Below are 19026 nucleotides of genomic sequence, written 5' to 3' on the forward strand. Positions count from 1 at the left end.
CTTTCGTTCCGTGCACACCTCCACCCCCACTCCCCAACTGTATCTTCAGAGTTGGAGACTGGAGATTAGAAGGAGTCAGAAGAAACAAAAAGACATCTCACTAAATCCTGTGGACTGGTGCTATTAAACGGTGTCCCTCTAACTTTCCTCCCCTCCACAATCAACATGCTTCTCTCAGTGTCTGCCTACATGTGTGTAATGGCTTAAGAAAGGGCACTTTTTAAGTTAAAGATTTGTAAGTTGACAAGATATATTTTGCTTGCCTCTGATTAGAATTGATTTTGTAATAATAAACAATAGAATTTGTTAGGTACATAAACCTGGTCAGTGTTTTCTTTCAACCTGGATTTACCAACCAAGTTGGTGATTATGAGTAATTTAATAAAATTTTTAACTTTTCTGACCACCCTGGGAGTAGTTCAAATAACTGAAATGAACATTTCTGTTGAGATAGGGGACATGGGAATATGACATGAATGTACTAAGCATTTGCATACTTACTAGAATAAATTTCCAGATCTGTATCTAAACAATAAAGAAAACATCGGACAACGTACAGAACGCAGCAAAAGATTCATCATGATCTGGTGAACATTTACCCTATTTTGCTGGTTGTTGTGGAGCTGAGGTCAAGATATTGTAGCTTGTGGCAGCTCATGGCTAAGGCCTGCACACCTGTATCTGTTATTTTCTTGCAGCCACTGACATCAAGGTACCTGTTGATAAAAAAGAAAATGAACCTCAGTGAGATTAGACTAACTAGAGTGTTTTATCTCACTAAAGTAAACTGATTTCTGCTTGAAGAGAGAGTGACTCAACTTCACTTTGTCTTGTTTTTCTCTTACTCTGCTATTGATGTGAAACAAACAAAATCCAAGCAGCACACTTTAACACCATTTCATAAGGGGAACAATCTGTTGCAGACTATGGGGCTGTTCTACAAGACATTAGAAAACTATGTGTTGAAGAGAAACATGGAAATAACTGCCTCACTTGTCACCTTGCAAGTATTTCTATGAAGCCCTCCTCACAGCCTGCACACTTATTTCTGCAGCACTATTTGATGCTTGGTGACATGGTAATGCAGAATGTGCTTTACTCGTATTCAGAAATGTATTTATAGTCTCCTGATGTACACAGTGGATCATTATCTAACACCAGCATCTCCAGGAACCCATAAATTTAAAAAAAAACTTTTCTAAATCTCAACAGTTTTGGTACATGCAGCAATTGATATATAAAATCAATATTATTCCACTTGTTAAAGCTGTCAACCTAAACAGGTCACTCTTTCTTTTCCACTTAAAAGAAATTGACATGTACTCAATTCCATGGATTTCTGTATTTGACCATGGAGTGAAATGAACCTTGATGAGCTAATTTCTTATTCTGAGAAAAACTACACACAACTTTTCGTCAAGTCTTTGATATCTCTACCTTTGGATACTCTTAAAAACTTTTTGTTACTGCTATCATATTGACTATCCATGTGTGCTCTTGTTCAAGTCTCTATAACAATTTCCCTCAACTTTGGACAAAAAGTAACTCAAACCTCACAGGAGCCAGCCTTGACCTACGCTCAGTTCACTTCTATGTGTGAAATCTTTCTGCAATTTCTCATTATCACTGGTGACATAATTGAGTACTGAGAACCACACAATTGTTAGTTTCTTCATTAACTTCTCTTGCAGACACCAGCATATTATTCACGTATTGGTTATTTGTGAATTATTTTGCTATGGCTAGATATAAATCAGTCTTCAGGGGAAATCTCAAAAAATGCTCGCATTTGCAGATCTGCTAACATTTGATTTTGTACTGATGGTGATGGACCAACAAAATGTACAACTCTGAAGCTGTGATGACAGGGATGGTGCTACTTTGTTTGAGTCAAAGATGGTCATGTGGGCTTGACAGTCAACAAACAACATGAACCTCCTACTATAAGAGTATTTGTGAAGTTTAGTAATGCCACATGCATGTATAATCATAAATGCCTGTTTCTCGACTTGGGAGTAATTTTGCCCTCACTTCAGTAAAATACATGAAACATATGCTACGGGATTCTCTAATCATCTTCCATGAGTTGAGAAATATATTACATTTACGGCGAGACATTATACACTAAATCGAGTAATTTCTTGGGTACAGTGAGTCAAAATATCATCACGACTGATCACTGCTTCCTTCATTTCTTCAAATGCCTTCTAACACTCCACAGTCAAATCCCCATCCATCCAATCGATGAGCAACTGTACAATGTTGCAAACATATTAGCTAAATCAGGAACTAACTTAAATGATATGCATCAATTCCTGTGAATGTTCTAAGCTCTTCTGTAATCTCTGACCTCTTTATTTTCAAATCTTGCATTGGTTGGGTACTGTCAGCATTTATTGGTGATCTTAGTGTGTTACATGTTGAATGAAGGCTCAGTGGTTAGCACGGTTGCTGCACAGTGCCAGGGATCCGGATTAGATTCCAGCCTCAAGTGACTGTGTGGAGTTTGCATGTTCTCCCGGAATCGACATGGGTTTCCATTGTGTGCTCCGTTTTCCTCCCACAGTTCCAAGATGTGCAAATTAGGTGAATTGGCCATGCTAAATTATCTTGTGGTGTCCAGGGATATGCAGGCTAGATGGATTAGCCATGGTAAATATGGGAATAGGGTGATGAGCTGGGTCTTGGTGCAATGATCTTCGCAGGGTCAGTGCAGACTCAATGGGTCAAATCGCCTCTTTGCTTACTGTAGGGATTCTATGACGTCATCATGAAGTAACTCTTGGGCTTTTTAACATTAGTATTATTCCATTAAAGTTGACCAAAAGGACTATGGCAGTATAGCAGAACTGACTGTCTGACTTGCATAGCTATTGGGGGTACAACAATCCTTGTCTTCAGCCCCGACTGTCATATTTCGCATATTGGTTTTCTTGCTCTCTGACTAAATAAAACTCCTGATCTGCCTGTTCAATACATCAACTTCTGATCTATATCTAGCTTTAGATCTACTGTGACCTTAGCTTAGTTTATGGCTAAAACCATTTTATCATTAATTCACAGATGTGGGCATCACTGACTGGACCAGTATTTATTGCCCATCCCAGAGGGCAGTTAAGAGTCAACCATATTGCTCTGGGTCTGGAGTCACATGTAGGCCAGACGAGATATGGATGATAGTTTCTTTCCCTAAAGGGCATTAATGAACCAGATGTGTTTTTCTAACAATTTACCACAGTTTCATAACCATCATTAGACCCTTAATTCCAAATTTTTATCAAATTCAAATATCATCTGCCATAATGGGATTTGAACCCAGGTCCTAGAACATTACCAAATCAATAGGTTAAGAGTCTAATCTGCAGCTGACCATGACCTGTCTTTTTTCCTCTACTCCTACATGTCATCTTGATATGACTAACTTTCTCACAGACACAAACTTTGAGTGGAAGGGGGACACAGTTAAATGTCTGGTGGCTATAATTTCTGATTCAGAGAGTGAACTTAGCTGCTGTGGCCTGGATCCCACTGAACTCAGGAGGATCTCAACTACAAGCTCAGGAACAGAACTCCCTTGCAATTTCCAACTCTCTCTTTCTGCCATTTCTATGGCTTTGGCTTCATGGCAAGGCTCCTCACACATTAACCTATTGTCTTTACAGCTTGGCTTGAATTTTATGGTTCTTTAGGCAACCTACAATGTGTCTGTATTGCCGCTGTTTAAGTTCACACCATACCTCCAACCTGGCAGAGTTTTATTAAGTGAAGAGAGGAATCAAGGATTATCGGGAAAAAATACAAGAAAGTTAAGCATTGTCCAATTAGTCATGATCTCATTGAATGGCAGAACAAACTCGATGGGCTTGATTTCCTACATCTGCTCCTAAGTCCAATGTCTTAAAAATGTAATCTGCAATAGTTTCACTTAGCAATTGCACCCTTTGATAAAGCATAGCTTTCAGTGCAATCCTATTATTAGACATGTCAATAATGTACAGAATTTAATTAATTTCAGAATAATCCATAATATTGAGGTGATGTGGACACAGTTGGTTTGTCACCACTTCAGAAGCATTTGGCTCCTTCATGGTGAAGAAAACATTTATTTCAACTTCATTTCCTATTTTGTTCATTTTCAGCCAAATTTGCAAGCTTCAATTATTATTATTCTTTGTCAGGGTTGAATTCCTCTATTAGGTCAGCAGTGCTATGTTTCAAATTACAGATGTTGCTTTTACTCAGTGTGTACCTGAACACAGTAAGCAAACACAAATCCACTTTTAACTTGCTCAAAATCCCTCAAAATTAAATTGTGAATTTCCAGCAAGTATGTTATAATGTTCTCCAGTTCATAATTTCCTCAAATGAATGTAAAAAGATTTCCTTCGGAGCCTCATCGCTATTTTTCTGTTGTGTATTGCGCAGAGTACAACATGCTCAATTGGAAGCAACTTTGACTGGACCAGCTCTATCTACATATTCTCAGCAGATTGGGCAGTATAACCAATCTATGAGTTCTCAGATTTTACAATATACAAGTATTAAGAGAATGGTAGCTATGCATTTCAATTTTGCTGATTTGTCTTCTCAGGCTATGCAAATTATTATTTTGTTGCACATCTAGAGAAGTGTTATTTGAACCTCTGTCCTTTATTCGTACTCTTCCAAGATATAAAAGCTGCATGGTACAGGCTGCAGTTGACATCAAATTTGTGCATTGATGTTTTCTGCCACCAACTCTCTTTCCCTGACTGGGTCTAAGAACCTATTTGGTTTACAGTGATAGTGAGTCTTAACAACAAGAGGCTTTTGTCATAACAAGATGTAGTTCACTGCATGACAGGAATTCAATACAAATTACATCTGAGCATTAGAAGTGGTTAATAAGACTGTGATTACACCTGTGGATATTGGTCTTCACTCCACAAGATGCTGAGATGGTCTGTCTTATCCCTATCCAAGCTAATATGACATTATCAGATTGGTTGGAACTTTACGCAGTCTCAAACATTAACCCTTTCAGAACAGTTGCCTTACACAATAGCTAACAGCAATCAAATTCCAAGATGACTAATCTGATCCGCTGCATCCTGTTAAGTAGATTCTTGAATGGCTAAGGACCTATAGTTGCAGAACGTAACCTAAAAGGAGGGCTGATCCTTTATAAGAAATATCCACTCATTTCTTAATATTCTTTTAAGAAACTCCCTTGAACAGCGTAACCCCCAGTATTTTTGATATGCTTATTTTGTACACATGGCACATGTACCAGGTAATGTTTTCTCCAAATTGACACAATTCTGCATAAGATCTAGTTTGAAATAAATTACTTCCTTGAACTAGTCTTGTACTTCTATAACCACAACAATTTGAATGTTGGATTGAAATGCAAAGCCATTTCACAGTATTTTGCAGAGGTAGTATCAATCTAAGTAACACAAAATCAAAACAAAATTGTTGCAATCTTATCTACTCCTTCCACAATCTGGGAATTTTGTGCACCTGATGTCAGGCAATTCATACCTGTCACCAGTCTGGGCACACACCCACACCTCCACTGGAGCCTGAAAGTATTCAGCATCAATATGCAAATAACTCAGGATTTATCATCAAGTTTTGTGATGGCATTTTTCTATTTACTATTAGGCATAGTTTAAACTGTATTCACCTTTGTTTCCATGACAGCCACATTATGTGTAAATAACATTATCTTATGGCATTTAAAACATTGAGCATGTGTACACAGTCAATAAGTTACACAATTTTAAATATGTTGACTTAATGTCAATCGAATCATTGGCACAGAATTTCTTCAAGCTGCTCCCATTCTGTCAAGATAATTTCACCACAAGTGCAACAGAAGTAATTTTATAAATATAAATTAATGGATATGGAGTGGGTTGTAGCTCCATTAATTTTAGAGACTGCAAATCTATTTACATAAAGGTAACTATTTACCATGTTTCCTATTCTTTTGACTGTGAAAGGTCAGAGTGGACAAAATTTTATCTGCATTTTTCTTGATGTTTCCATTAGTAGAAAACAAAATGTACAACTATTCTTCATCAACAGCTCCACCATCACAGATGGATAAAAGAGAGGGCTTCAGCTTGAAGAGCTTTTTTTATCTTCTAATAATTCAAAAAGGCCACAGCTGCCGTGCCATAATTGTGGGGAGCCTACCCCTCCAACTTTCGTCTGCCACCAGGACTTTGCATTTATTTCTTTGCCATGATTCAGCCTCAATGCATGTTGATTAGAAAATTCCAGCCCCTGCAAAGTGATGTTAATAGGCCCCACTCTACTTTAAACAGCCACCACTCTCCAACCACAGTCCTGCCTGCAAAGATTGGCTCAGAGGGGAGGCCATACTGGGAGACCAACATAGCAGGAACTTATTGGCTCACCCTTAGGTGCATGTTAATGCTGTGTGTTAAGTCTCTTTCTCTCGTTCTACAGATGCCACCAGACCTAATGAGTATTTCTGGAACTTTTTGTTTTATCTCTCATTTTGCTTCTTTTCCTGTAGATAAATTTTGTTTACTTATGATTGAAATCAATAAAATGGAGATCCAAAGATGTAAAGCTTTATCCTACCTGTCCATAAAGCAGCATACCAAAATGCCAGGGAATCATTGTATTGATTATCAATAGATTTTCTTTTGTTTCTTACCTTATGGTGGGCAAGTAGGTGCCTATTTCAAACAGGCTGACATCTGTCAGTTGAGGGCAAAAGCTGAGAGTGAGGCGGTCCATTTTTGGGCACTGTCTAACAATGTGATGCACCACACGATCATGAACCTATAAAAATGACAATATGGCACCCTCGTCAACCCTAATTTTCCTCAATTAGTAAAATCAACAGACATGTAAAACATTATTTTAGTGCTCATCTCTCTGCCAATTGGATTTTTAAATACGTTTTGAACTCCTGTCATTTTGTATGAGTAGGTAATGGAATATGAGGTTTCTGTTCTAACCTCACCCTATTTTCCTTTTACCAAGCATATTCTGTATGTCCCATGAAGTGGTATAAATCAGGAAATTAGAAGTGTAAGTAGTAAGGGAAACCTAGTAATCATGGGTGATTTCAATGTACATTTAGATGGGGTAAATCCAATGAACACCAATGGTACGAAAGAAGATTTGCTAGAACATGTTTGAGTGTTTTCCAAACAACATATTGAGTTATCAACTAGGGCACCTGTTGCTTTAAATCTTGACTTATGAAATTAGAAAGGCCTAATTAGCATTCTTGAGTAATAGATTTTCTACAAAGCTTTAAAAAAATTGTAAATAAAAACCAAAAGACCTATGGATGCTGGAAATCTGAAACAAAAACAGAAATTGCTGGAAAAAATCTTGGCAGGATCTGTAGAGAGAAGGAGAAAGTCAGGAATCCTGATGAAGGACTTATGCTCAAAACATTGATTCTCCTGCTTCTCGGATGCTGCCTGACCTGCTGTGCTTTTCCAGTACCATACTCTCGACTCTGTGGAGAGAAGTCAGAGTTATCCTGTAGGGTCCAGAGACCCTTCCCATTTGAGGGAGGGTCACTGGACCTGAAACACTAACTCTGATTCCTCTCCATAGATCCTGCCAGAACTGTTGAAAAAAATTGGAGTTTGATGTAACTGATAGAGAACAGAATATGAAAGGTCATAGCAAGAAACATAAAACAACTGTAAAAGGTTCTACAGATATATAAGAAGGATAACATTAGTAAAGACAAAGGTGGATGCATTACAGGCAAAGATTCGGAAATAGAGAAGGCAGTGTTTGGTATGCTTGCCTTTATTGATCAGTGCATTGCGTATAGGAGTTGGGAGGTCATGGTGTGGCTGTACAGGACATTGGTTAGGCCACTATTGGAATATGATGTTCAATTCTCATCTCCCAGCTGTGGGAAGGATGTTGTAAAAATTGAAAGGGTTCAGAAAAGATTTACAAGGATGTTGCCAAGGTTGGAGGGTTGGAGCTATGGAGAGAGCCTGAAAGGCTGGGGCTATTTTCCCTGGAGCTTCGAAGACTGAGGGGTGACCTTACAGAGGTTTATAAGATCATGAGAGGCACACATGGGGTGATTAGCCAAGGTTTTTTCCCTGGGGTGGGGGAAGTCCAAAACAAGATGGCATAGGTTTAAGATGAGAGAGGAAAGATTTAAAAGAGAGCTAAGGCGCAGTTTTTTCACGTAGCGAATGGTGCATATATGGAATGAGCTGCCACAGGAAGTGGTGGAGACTGATACAGTTACAGCATTTAAAAGGCATCTGGATGGGTATATGAATAGGAAGGTTTAGTGGGATATGGGCCAAATGTTGGCAAATAGGACTAGATTAATTTAGGATACCGGGTCAGCACGGACGAGTTAGATCAGAGGGTCTATTTCTGTGTTGTATATCTCTATGGCTTTAAGCGAAAGAAATACTAAAATATCTTCCTGAAATAATTAAGATCCAAGGGTCAACTGAGAGTGCATGGAACTGAAAGAAATTAATATTAAACATCAGTATTGAAGAAGTTAATGGGACTGAAAATTTTCAAATCCTTGGAATCTGATGACCATCATCCTGGAGTTTTAAAAAAGATGTCTCAGACAGACAGTGAATATATTGGATCATCTTTCAAATTTCCACAAATTCTATATTGATCTCTGCGGATTGAAAGGTTACAATTATAACCCCACTGTTTAAGAAAGGAATGACAGAGAAAACAGAATTACAAACCTATTAAGCTGAAGTCAGTCCTGGAGAAAATACTAGATGCTATTATAATGAGTGTGACAATTGGATATTTGGTATAAAAATACATCAGATTGGACAGAGTCAACATGGATTAATGGAGGGAAAATCCTGTAACAAATCTGATAGTGATTTTTGATGATGTTATTGATCGAGTAAATAGGGGGGAACCAGTGGATATAGGAAGTATTGGAAAGCTTTTGATAAAGTTCGACACAGGAGGTTAGTAAACAAAATTAATACATTGAATTGGGGTAAGAAACCAGCATGGATTGAGGATTGGTTAACAAGCTGAAAGCAGAGACAGTAAGAATAAAAGAATAAATGGAACATTCTCAAGTTGATAAACTGTGACCGGTGAAGTACCACTAGGATTTGTGCTTGCGTCCCAGCTTTTCATAAGATTTGGAACGTAATGATCAATTTAATATTTTTAAAAGTTAGCAAATGATCCAAAACATGATGGGAATGTGAATGATAAGGAGTCTTTGGAATTTTCTATCCCGTAGTTTATGGAAGCTCAATCATTAAGTAAGTTCAAGACAGAAATTGATAGTTGTTCATGACACCAAATGTTACTGGGATAGCACACATATGTGGCATTGAGGTTGATAATCAGTCATGATCTCAAATGGCGCAACAGGCTCAAGGTACTGCATGGCCTACTCCACCTCATGTTCCTATCAGATGGGAGCAGACATCTATAACCTGCTAGAAGATCTGTTGCCTGCTGGGTTTTGATGGTCATGCATTATCAGACCTGTTGAAAGTTAGCAATGATTTCAGCATTTTTGTTCCAGCTCCTTAAAGAGGCCTGCCATAAACATATTCAGGATCTTATTGGTTGAGACCAAATGAAGTATGTTTCTGATGGATCGTTTGCCAGAAATGGCAATTTTGTCAACTTTGCTTGTAATTATATTGTTCAAAGTGAGTGCACACTCAGCTTGACAGCTTCAGTTAACTTTCCATCCATGGATGCCCATTCCAACAACACACAGCAAATGAGCACCCAATGGAAAATCTTTTGTAGGTGTCAATGAGATTCCCAGAGAGCTGCCATAATGTTTTTGTCCTGCAGCACCACAGCTCAATGATCTCTTTGAACTTTAAAGCTGACTTAAAGGATAGTTGCTGAGCAACGTGCAATAATATATCAAAATGATGAAGCTTGACAATGAACACCATGTAATCACCCAAAGTGTGAACAGATCATTAGCATATTGAAGATGCAATTCAGTAAAAGCATTATCCTGCACAGATTTGGAGGGCCCTGCAATACACAGCAGACAATTCCTACAGAATGGTCACAGCTTGCTGTGCATTCCACAACAGCAAGGCTTGAACCTTTATGAGGATAAAGGCTAAGATTGTCCTCAAATGATTCAGACTGGGGAAGAAAGAAGCAAAGGAGGAGGAGCATGATCATTGAGATGATGCATACTCAACTGCTCACACTGTTGCCTAGGATGCTGGGGATAATGCTTTTATTAATCCAAGGTTTTATTTTTACAATCCTGGTTTTCAATATCCTCATAGTTTCTCGCATTCCTCTTTCTGACAGCACCACACCCCTCCAAGAGATCTGTGCTCCTGTAATACCAATCTCTTGTACAGCCCCGTTTGGTCATTCCTTCTCTGGAGTTCACTCCCTACACCTATCTTCCTCCAAATCACACTTTTCCAATCCCACAAATCATTCCAAATCCTTAATACCTACCAAAAGTACTACAAGGTAAAGATAATGGTGGATATCTCATCATAACATAGATTTAGAAAATAATACTGTAAAGGGAAGAGAGGTGTGTTTCTGAAATTTGTTCAGGAAAGTTTTCTTCAGCACTCCACTTCTGGCCTATGAGGAGGCATCATTGCTGGATCTTGGGAATGAGGTAGTCAATTGGATATTGCGTCAGACTGGAACATTTAAGGAGCTGCACGTTAAGTACATTTTAAACAATTGGTTTGTCAACTGCAGCATAATAAACGGCTTCTTGAAGAATTTGACATGATGCATTTATGCCTAGTTTTTATTTCTGCAGTTGGCCTAAGAGAAAACCAACCAATGAGAGACTCAAACACACCTCCTGATTGCAAATGTAAAGGTCCAGTCCTGCTTCAGGTTTCAGCACCATATATATCAATTCTTTTATCAATATGGCAGGGAGCACAATTATAGTTCATAAAATGCATGTGAGCTGCTGTCCACAGAATTACTGTCTCAATTTGCAAACTTATCTAAGCATCAGATTTCTTTCTAGTCTTACCGCATTCAGTCCTGATAAGTTCAAAACAGTTAGATGCTGCAAGCTGGTCACCATCTGAATCAGACAAGTGGTTGTAATGTTTGGTATTCTGCCAATGTTCAGATTCTGTAGGTTTGAACACACCTGCGCCATAAAGCTCAAACAATGTGCACTTAGTTCATGACATCCAAACACTTCCAACTCTTTCAGACTGAGTGACAAAACAAAGAGAACAATTAGCTATTTTAGTGCCAGAGATTCTTTTTTCAGTAGAAATGATGTGAGCTTGCTTTTTCTTCTCTTGAATAAAGCTGAAAACAAAATGTCTAAGATAATGACCAGCTAAAACACAACTGTTCCTTGCATAATAATTAAATCTTGAGAAAAAGCAAGAGCTAATTTTATGATTTAGTGCTCCAGTAGAGAGGCTACCTGCCAGAAGCAAATATCAGGAAGTCGTGGATGACCTCCTCATTATTTTTCATACATCAGTTTTATAGATTTTATAGTGGGCGGCACGGTGGCACAGTGGTTAGCACTGCTGCCTCACAGCGCCTGAGACCCGGGTTCAATTCCCGCCTCAGGCGACTGACTGTGTGGAGTTTGCACGTTCTCCCCGTGTCTGCGTGGGTTTCCTCCGGGTGCTCCGGTTTCCTCCTACAGTCCAAAAGATGTGCAGGGCCAGGTGAATTGGCCATGCTAAATTGCCCGTAGTGTTAGGTAAGGGGTAAATGTAGGGGTATGGGTGGGTTTCGCTTCGGCGGGTCGGTGTGGACTTGTTGGGCCGAAGGGCCTGTTTCCACACTGTAATGTAATCTAATTTACTATGAAATGTTGGTAGCCACATCACGTCATGATATTTGAAGTATGTTCTACTTTGTGTCCATTTGACACCGTCTTCTACATAATTCTGATCTGCCCATAAAAATGAGAAATCTGTTGACCTAAACCCTTGGGAAAGTGCAACCATTTAATTTAAAATGCCTCACTGATATAGGAATAGATCTAGCAATATAAACACCTGCTCTGAAATAGATTCTGCAGCTTTTACAAAATTATTTTAATCACTGGTGGTAGTGAAAATAATGAGTAAGGTTTACAATGTGTATTATTGTAGCCTCATTTTAATACTAACTTTCATACACTCCCCTGTAAAGTTTGGAAATCAAAGTTTTCGATTTTCATTCCTGCAAGGTATTTGATGAAAGCAGTTCATATTTTTGAGCTATATATATTATTGAATCTAGAAGGTTGGCAAACTAAGTGCATGGTCTTTATAAATTACAGGAAAGAGCAATTGTAGAATAGAAACTTTAACATATCATGAAATATACATTAGTGTCTTCACAGCAGCGAGACTGTAATAGATTTAGGGAAGGAATCTACCCAGAAAATATGATAATAACTAGTTCAAAAACAGGACTGAATCTCTTTTAAAATGTGATACATAATAGTAAATGGAGTTTCAGCATTTTCTTAGAATCCTTACAGTGTGGAAATAGGCCATTTGGCCCAAGTCCACACCAACGCTCCAAAGAGCATCCCACCAAGACACATTCCCTACCCCATCCCTGTAACTCTGCATTTCCCATGGTTAATGTACCTAGCCTGCAGATTCCTGAACACGATGTGTAACTTAGCATGGCCAATCCACCAAACATTTACATCTTTGTGACTAAAAAGTCTGCTGAAATACTTAAAAGCTCATTGACTTTTTCTGCAGCTACAAATTAATAGATGTTTAGAATAGGGATTATTTTGAAAGCAAAATTGTAAATTCACTTTGTCATACATTTGTGTTTTGATTGAACAGCTTCTGAAAATATTTTGGTGATCCTGTTTCTAAAATGCCTTTTTTTTGTTAGAATACCAACACATTTAAAGTGAGAAGTTTTTCAATATTTAAACATTTATGCAATGTTCCTGATGACTGGCATGTGGATGGGGGAAATGTGGAGGCAGACAAATTAGATGACACTCTTATTGGTCTTCTGAACCTGGCCAGAATGGACACATGGTCTTGGCTGCATTTGGATGGCCTTGGACAGGGAGCATGCAGTGTCCACTGGTACCTTGAGTCTTTTCATGGTTGTTCAGCATCACAGCAATTGGTGCCCCTTATCTACAAAGGAAAGATGGTATAATTTAACTTTTCATAGTTAAAAATCACACATCGCCAGATTATAGTCCAACAGGTTTATTTGGAAGCACTAGCTTTTCGGAGCACTGCTCCTTCATCAGGTGGTTGTGTGATTTTTAACTTTGTACATCCCAGTCCAACACCAGCACCTCCAAATCATGACTAACTTTTCATGTTTTGTTTGTTTTGTTGAAAGTACATGTTGAAGTTTCTTTATTAGCTGTAACTCATGGAAAGAGGGGTGCATGTAAATTTGTTTTTACTCTTTATGACACTCACTGTCATCATTATGGAGTGCAATAAGAAAGCATCTACATGAACAGTTTTCAAAAACTAACTGTTTACATACAGGAAGTAATGGAGCACATATTAATAGAGGACCTTTTTCCCTGGAGCATTGGAGGCTGAGGGATAACTTTATAGAGGTTTATAAAATCATTAGTGGCATAGATAAGATGAATAGTCAAGGTCTTTTTCCCAGGATGGGGGCATCTAGAATTAGAGTGCATAGGTTTAACTTGAGAGGGAAGAGATTTGGAAGGGACCTGAGGGGCAACTTTAACACACAGTGGGTGGAGGGAATATGGAATGAGCTGCCAGAGATAGTGGTAGAGTCAGGTACAATTACAACATTTAAAAGACATTTGGACGGTTACATGAATAGGAAAGGTTTAGACAGAAAAGGGCCAAATGAGGGAATCGAGACTAATTCAGTTTAGGATACCTGGTTGGCATGGACATATTGACAGAAGGGTCTGTCTCTGTGATGTAAAATTCAATGACTCTATTTATGGAGCTAAAACTTTGATAGCTTATCAAAAATGGACATAGGTAACATGATGCTCAATAATCAAAGTAATCAGGCATCATGTCGCTTGACAATTTAAATAATGTTGACGGGCTTCATGCATTGGCAAAGGGCCCAAGTGTATATGAGGCTAACCCCATTTAAATCCAGACTATACCTTTTAAAATCAAGATGCATTCTAGCTGCAGAAAATACTGGAAATCATTGTAGAAGTGCACCTGACCTACAGGAAGGATAAAGATGGCACAATATGCCAGAGCACATGATTCCTAGATTTGCACCTGAGACCTTGTTGCATGGGCTGGAGAGAAGTTAAGATGTAGGAGGCCTTCCACACAAGTAGTGAGAAAGGAATGGGAGCAAATAGCCACATAGGTCAGTGTGAGTTATGTCACCATGCAGTCGTGAATATGGTGTCCCATGTTGTTTAGTGACCACACATGTTGCCCAACACAGTGAATTCATCATCAAACATCATAAGCTTTCCATTCTGGAGATGAAAAGAGGAAGCCACTTTGTTTGTATGTGTTGCTACAAAAATTTTGAAAAATAAAGTATTAATGTCATGTAAGGTAATATAAAACCCTCTTTTAAAATTCTGTATTACCCAGTGCTAACTTGTGGTATTTTCTCCATGTATCTGCCTGCCCGTTGTAGCTTAGACTTTAGATCTGGTTTAAATGCTGGTTTTTTTAACTGTTCAGTATGTTATGTTACTCTATAAAAGTTACTCACCTATCAACACCTTAATCAATCACGACACATAGCTCACAATTGTAGCCTCACCTCAACCTCATACACTTAGCATTGTTACAATCTTAATACTCACTTTTCATAGCTTGGATACCCTGCTAACTATTCATTTGTGATAGTCATATCACTCAATTAGACTGCTCCACATTCACTGTCATCTATCTTCCAGGACCATGTGGCACAAAATCAGAGGCAGCAGCCATTAGCTGTTAGGGTTCAGGCAAAGCCACATATCCTCATCCTCAAAGGAGATGCCAGTCACTGAGGCAATGGCCAGCAGCAAGAATAAGACCATAGAAAAGCACACCAGGTATTGATGCAATCCACAGTTTTACTCTCATTCCCATCATCCAACAATCTCCACTGCATTTTTTTAATACAGGTTACAGACAATGTATATGCCTCTTTCACCATGTCCATCTATTAACTTCCACTTCTCTCCCTTACCCTTTTGCATTTCTCTTTTCAGATTCTCAAGAACTGCCAATTATTCAGCCACAGCTGGTACAAGAGTGTGAAGGCCAACAGCAGCAGTGTAGTGATAAATAATAGTGTGGCAAAAGTGAGGACTGCAGATGCTGGAAATCAGAGTCTAGATTAGAGTAGTGCTGGAAAAGCACAACCGGTCAGGCAGCATTCAAGGTGCAGGAAAATCGATGTTTCGGGCAAAAGCCTTTTCTGATAAATAATAGTGTCAAGGTACATACTGGCATTATATCCTCTTTAGAGGGCAGCACAGAGACGGGATCAGAATGCAATAAGTCGCCAGGTACACGTGGCAGGCAGCCAGGGTAGGAGAATGGGTTCACATAGATATCAGCTCACCAGACAACTTTTATAGAGTAACATAACATACTGAACAGTTAAAAAAACCAGCATTTAAACCAGATCTAAAGTCTAAGCTACAACGGGCAGGCAGATACACGGAGAAAATACCACAAGTTAGCACTGGGTAATACGGAATTTTAAAAGAGGGTTTTATATTACCTTACATGACATTAATACTTTATTTTTCAAAATTTTTGTAGCAACACATACAAACAAAGTGGCTTCCTCTTTTCATCTCCAGAATTCAGTCTCAAACATCCTATTTATGATATGACACAAATATACACCTCTCTCTCCCTCTCGCCCGCTCCCCCTTTCTCTCTCGCTCCCTCCCCTCTCTCTTCCGCTCCCTCCCCTCTCTCTCTCGCCGCCTCCCCTCTCTCTCTCGCTCGCTCCGCTCTCTCTCGCCTGCTCCCCTTTGTTTGAACCTCATGATAAAAAAGTGTCAATTTGTAAAATCTATCCACAGAACACTTGAAAGTGATCAGTTCACTACACTTCCTGTGTTGAATTTAAATTCCTCAAGAGGAGAGCTTTGAGCTGACTTGCTTTACAAGATGTACTGTACAAGCAGTACAGTGACAGGAGCACATGGTTTATTGTTTATGTTCAGTCAGCATGACGGCTGTTTTGCATGTCCAAAGTTCTTAGGAAATTAATAGTTCATTTTTAACAGAGAAAGCACAGCCTTGATGTGAATTGTCAATCACACCTGAAGTATGTATTTTGTTTATTTTGTTCTGAACCTTTATTAAAAAACTCCCTTCACCGTGACAACACTAGGCTCCAAATATGATGAAACAGCCACTTGTAACCATACACAAGAGTTAGATGTGTCCTTTATTAATTTTGGGAACTATTTAACCTTCATATGTTTTATGCTTGTATGATAAAAAGTCATCAAGACAACACAAAATGTAGGTGTAAAATCTGCCATGTTGATTCAGATGCCTTAATGTGAAACATGAATGGGCACCCTTGGCGGGGGGCAATTCAGGCCAGAACTACAGATCAAGAATTCAATGGTATAATGGTTAAAACTTTCCATCCACTAATTAAACACTTTGGGATGTTTTATGGTATTCAAGGCACTATTGAAATACAAAGTTGTTAGGTGGATGATTTCATAAAGTATCACTTAACCATCAACTCACACTGCAAGAATAAACACAATTAAAAACAAGAAGCAGCACTTTGCCATATCGGGTGCATGGGATATAAAAATGGCACTAACACATTCTACTTCTGTTTTCTTTTCTTTCTCTGTCTTTCTTCACAATCCATTGGCTATGTAATTTATAAATATTTTCCTGATGTGATATAGACAGTATGATTTTTCTATATGTTATATATATTTAATACAATTTATTGTAGGTTTGGATTAGTGATAGGCATTTTTTTTATATCTAAAGTTAATTTTTTATTTGTCATTCATGGAATGCGGGTATTGCTGGCTGGCCAGCATTTAATTGCCCACCTCTAGGTGCCCTTGAGAATGTGATGGTGAGTTACCTTCTTGAACTGCCTCAATCCACATGCTGTATTTAAGTAGACCCACAATGCCCATATGGAGAGAATTTCATGATTTTGACTCAGCAACAATGAAAGAATGGCGATATATTTCCAAGAAAGGATTATTAGTGGCTTGCAGAGGAACTTGCAGTTTGTGGTGCTGCTCTGTATCTGCTGCCCTTATCCTTCGAGATGGAAGTGGTTGCGGGTTTGAAAGGTGCTGTCTAAGGATCATTGGTGAATTCCTATAATACTTCTCGTAGATTGTGTGCACTGCTGCTACTGAGCGTCAGTAGTGGTGGGAGTGGATGTGGTGGCAATCAAGCAGGCTGCTTCGTCCTGGATGCTGTCAAGATTCTTAAGTTGCAGCCACACCCATCCAGACAATTCAGCAATATTCCATCACACTCCTGACTTGTGCCTTGTAGATGGTAGACAAGGCTTTGGGGAGTGAGTTGGGGAATTACTCAGCAGTATTCCTAGCCTCTGAACGACTGTTGTAGCCACTGCGTTCATGTGACAAATCCAGCTGAGCTTCTGGTCAATGGTAACTTCCAGATGTTGATAGTAGGGGATTCAGTGATGGCAATACCATTAAAAGTCAAAGGATGGTAGTTAGATTGTCTCTTATTGAATATGGTCATTGTTAGTGTGAACTTTACTTGCCACTTGTCAACCCAAGCCTGGATATTGTCCAAGGTTTGTTGCATTTGAACATGAATTGTTTCAGTATCTGAGGTGTCGCGAATGGTGCTGAACATGATGCTAACATCGACGAATAACCCCCCTCTGACCTTATAATTGAGAAAAGGTCATTGATGAAGCAGCTGAAGATGCTTGAGCCTGGGACACAAGCCTGAAGAACTCCTGTGGATATGGCCTGGAGCTGAGATGATTGACCTCCAACAACCTCAACCATTTCCTAAAACAGAAATTGCTGCAAAAACTCAGCAGGACTGGCAGCATCTGTGAAGAGAAATCAGAGTTAATGTTTTGGGTTTAGTGACCCTTCCTCAGAACTGACCCAAAAGGTTCCCTCTGATTTCCCTTCTCTATCAGACCAACTGAGCTTTTCCCGCAATTTCTGTTTTATTTCTGATTTACAGCATCCGCAGTTCTTTCGGTTCCTATGTATTAGGTTTACTTCAACTAACGGAGAGTTTGTTCCTGATACCCATTGATTCCAGTTTTGCTAAGGCTCCTAATGCAACACTTGATCAAATGCAGTCTTGATGTCAAGGGTTGTCACTTTTACCTCACATCTGGAATTCAGCTCACTTGTCCATGTTTGAACCAACCAGACCCCACATGGAGGCCATTCTTCAATGCAAACATTTCAAGCATTGCTTAACTCCAACAGTATCACTTGCTGGAAATCTAAACACCTCAGTAGAGTGCTGCTTAAAGTGTTGACCTTTTGTTGGAACCACTGCTGTTTTGGAGCTGAAGGGATGACCATCTTAGGATGATGATGATGATTTGGGCAATGCTCGATTCAATTTAGTGTGACTGAATTACACTTTGCACATGGTGAAACATTCTACATTCTTTGCTGCATCCTTTCACTTTCTGTAGATTTAATGATGAGTTTTAATCACAGTTGCTCTTGTGAAAATAATGAGAATGTTAATAAGAAATAAACAATATTACAAAAACCAAAATCAAAAATTGTGTTCAAATCAATATACTGCAGATTCCAAAGGCATATCTTGAAAATATGCCTGTGTCACATATTGTGATAGTACCTATATTTAGCTTTAAAAGTCAACTGCTATCAATGATTACATACCTGAACAGGATATGGTGTACTAGTCCCATGACCTGTAGCTAGTACGTAAGCAGCAGGACAGAAGTCAGACATGTGCCTCACGGTATTCTATTGAACATTATCTGCAAACGGTCTTATCTTCAAATAAATTATTGCTTTGCCAATTCTGGTGTTTGAATGGTACATTTACATTTAGAGCACAACATAATATAAAGGCAGGGTGATGGCCT

General features: G+C 38.9%; 1 protein-coding gene across 2 annotated transcripts in view; it reads right to left on the reverse strand.

Moving 5' to 3' along the window:
• Positions 1 to 19026, reverse strand: part of LOC122561225 — a 151033-nt gene that overhangs the window by 21189 nt on the left and 110818 nt on the right. For both annotated transcript variants that reach the window (XM_043712843.1, XM_043712838.1), the window contains 3 exons: positions 11009 to 11198; positions 6674 to 6801; positions 600 to 716 (listed from right to left, as the gene is read on the reverse strand). In XM_043712843.1, the coding sequence (XP_043568778.1) occupies positions 600 to 716; positions 6674 to 6801; positions 11009 to 11198 (435 nt within the window). The remainder of the gene's footprint in view (positions 1 to 599; positions 717 to 6673; positions 6802 to 11008; positions 11199 to 19026) is intronic.

This window comes from Chiloscyllium plagiosum, chromosome 2 (assembly GCF_004010195.1).
Source record: "Chiloscyllium plagiosum isolate BGI_BamShark_2017 chromosome 2, ASM401019v2, whole genome shotgun sequence".
Classification (NCBI taxonomy): domain Eukaryota; kingdom Metazoa; phylum Chordata; class Chondrichthyes; order Orectolobiformes; family Hemiscylliidae; genus Chiloscyllium; species Chiloscyllium plagiosum.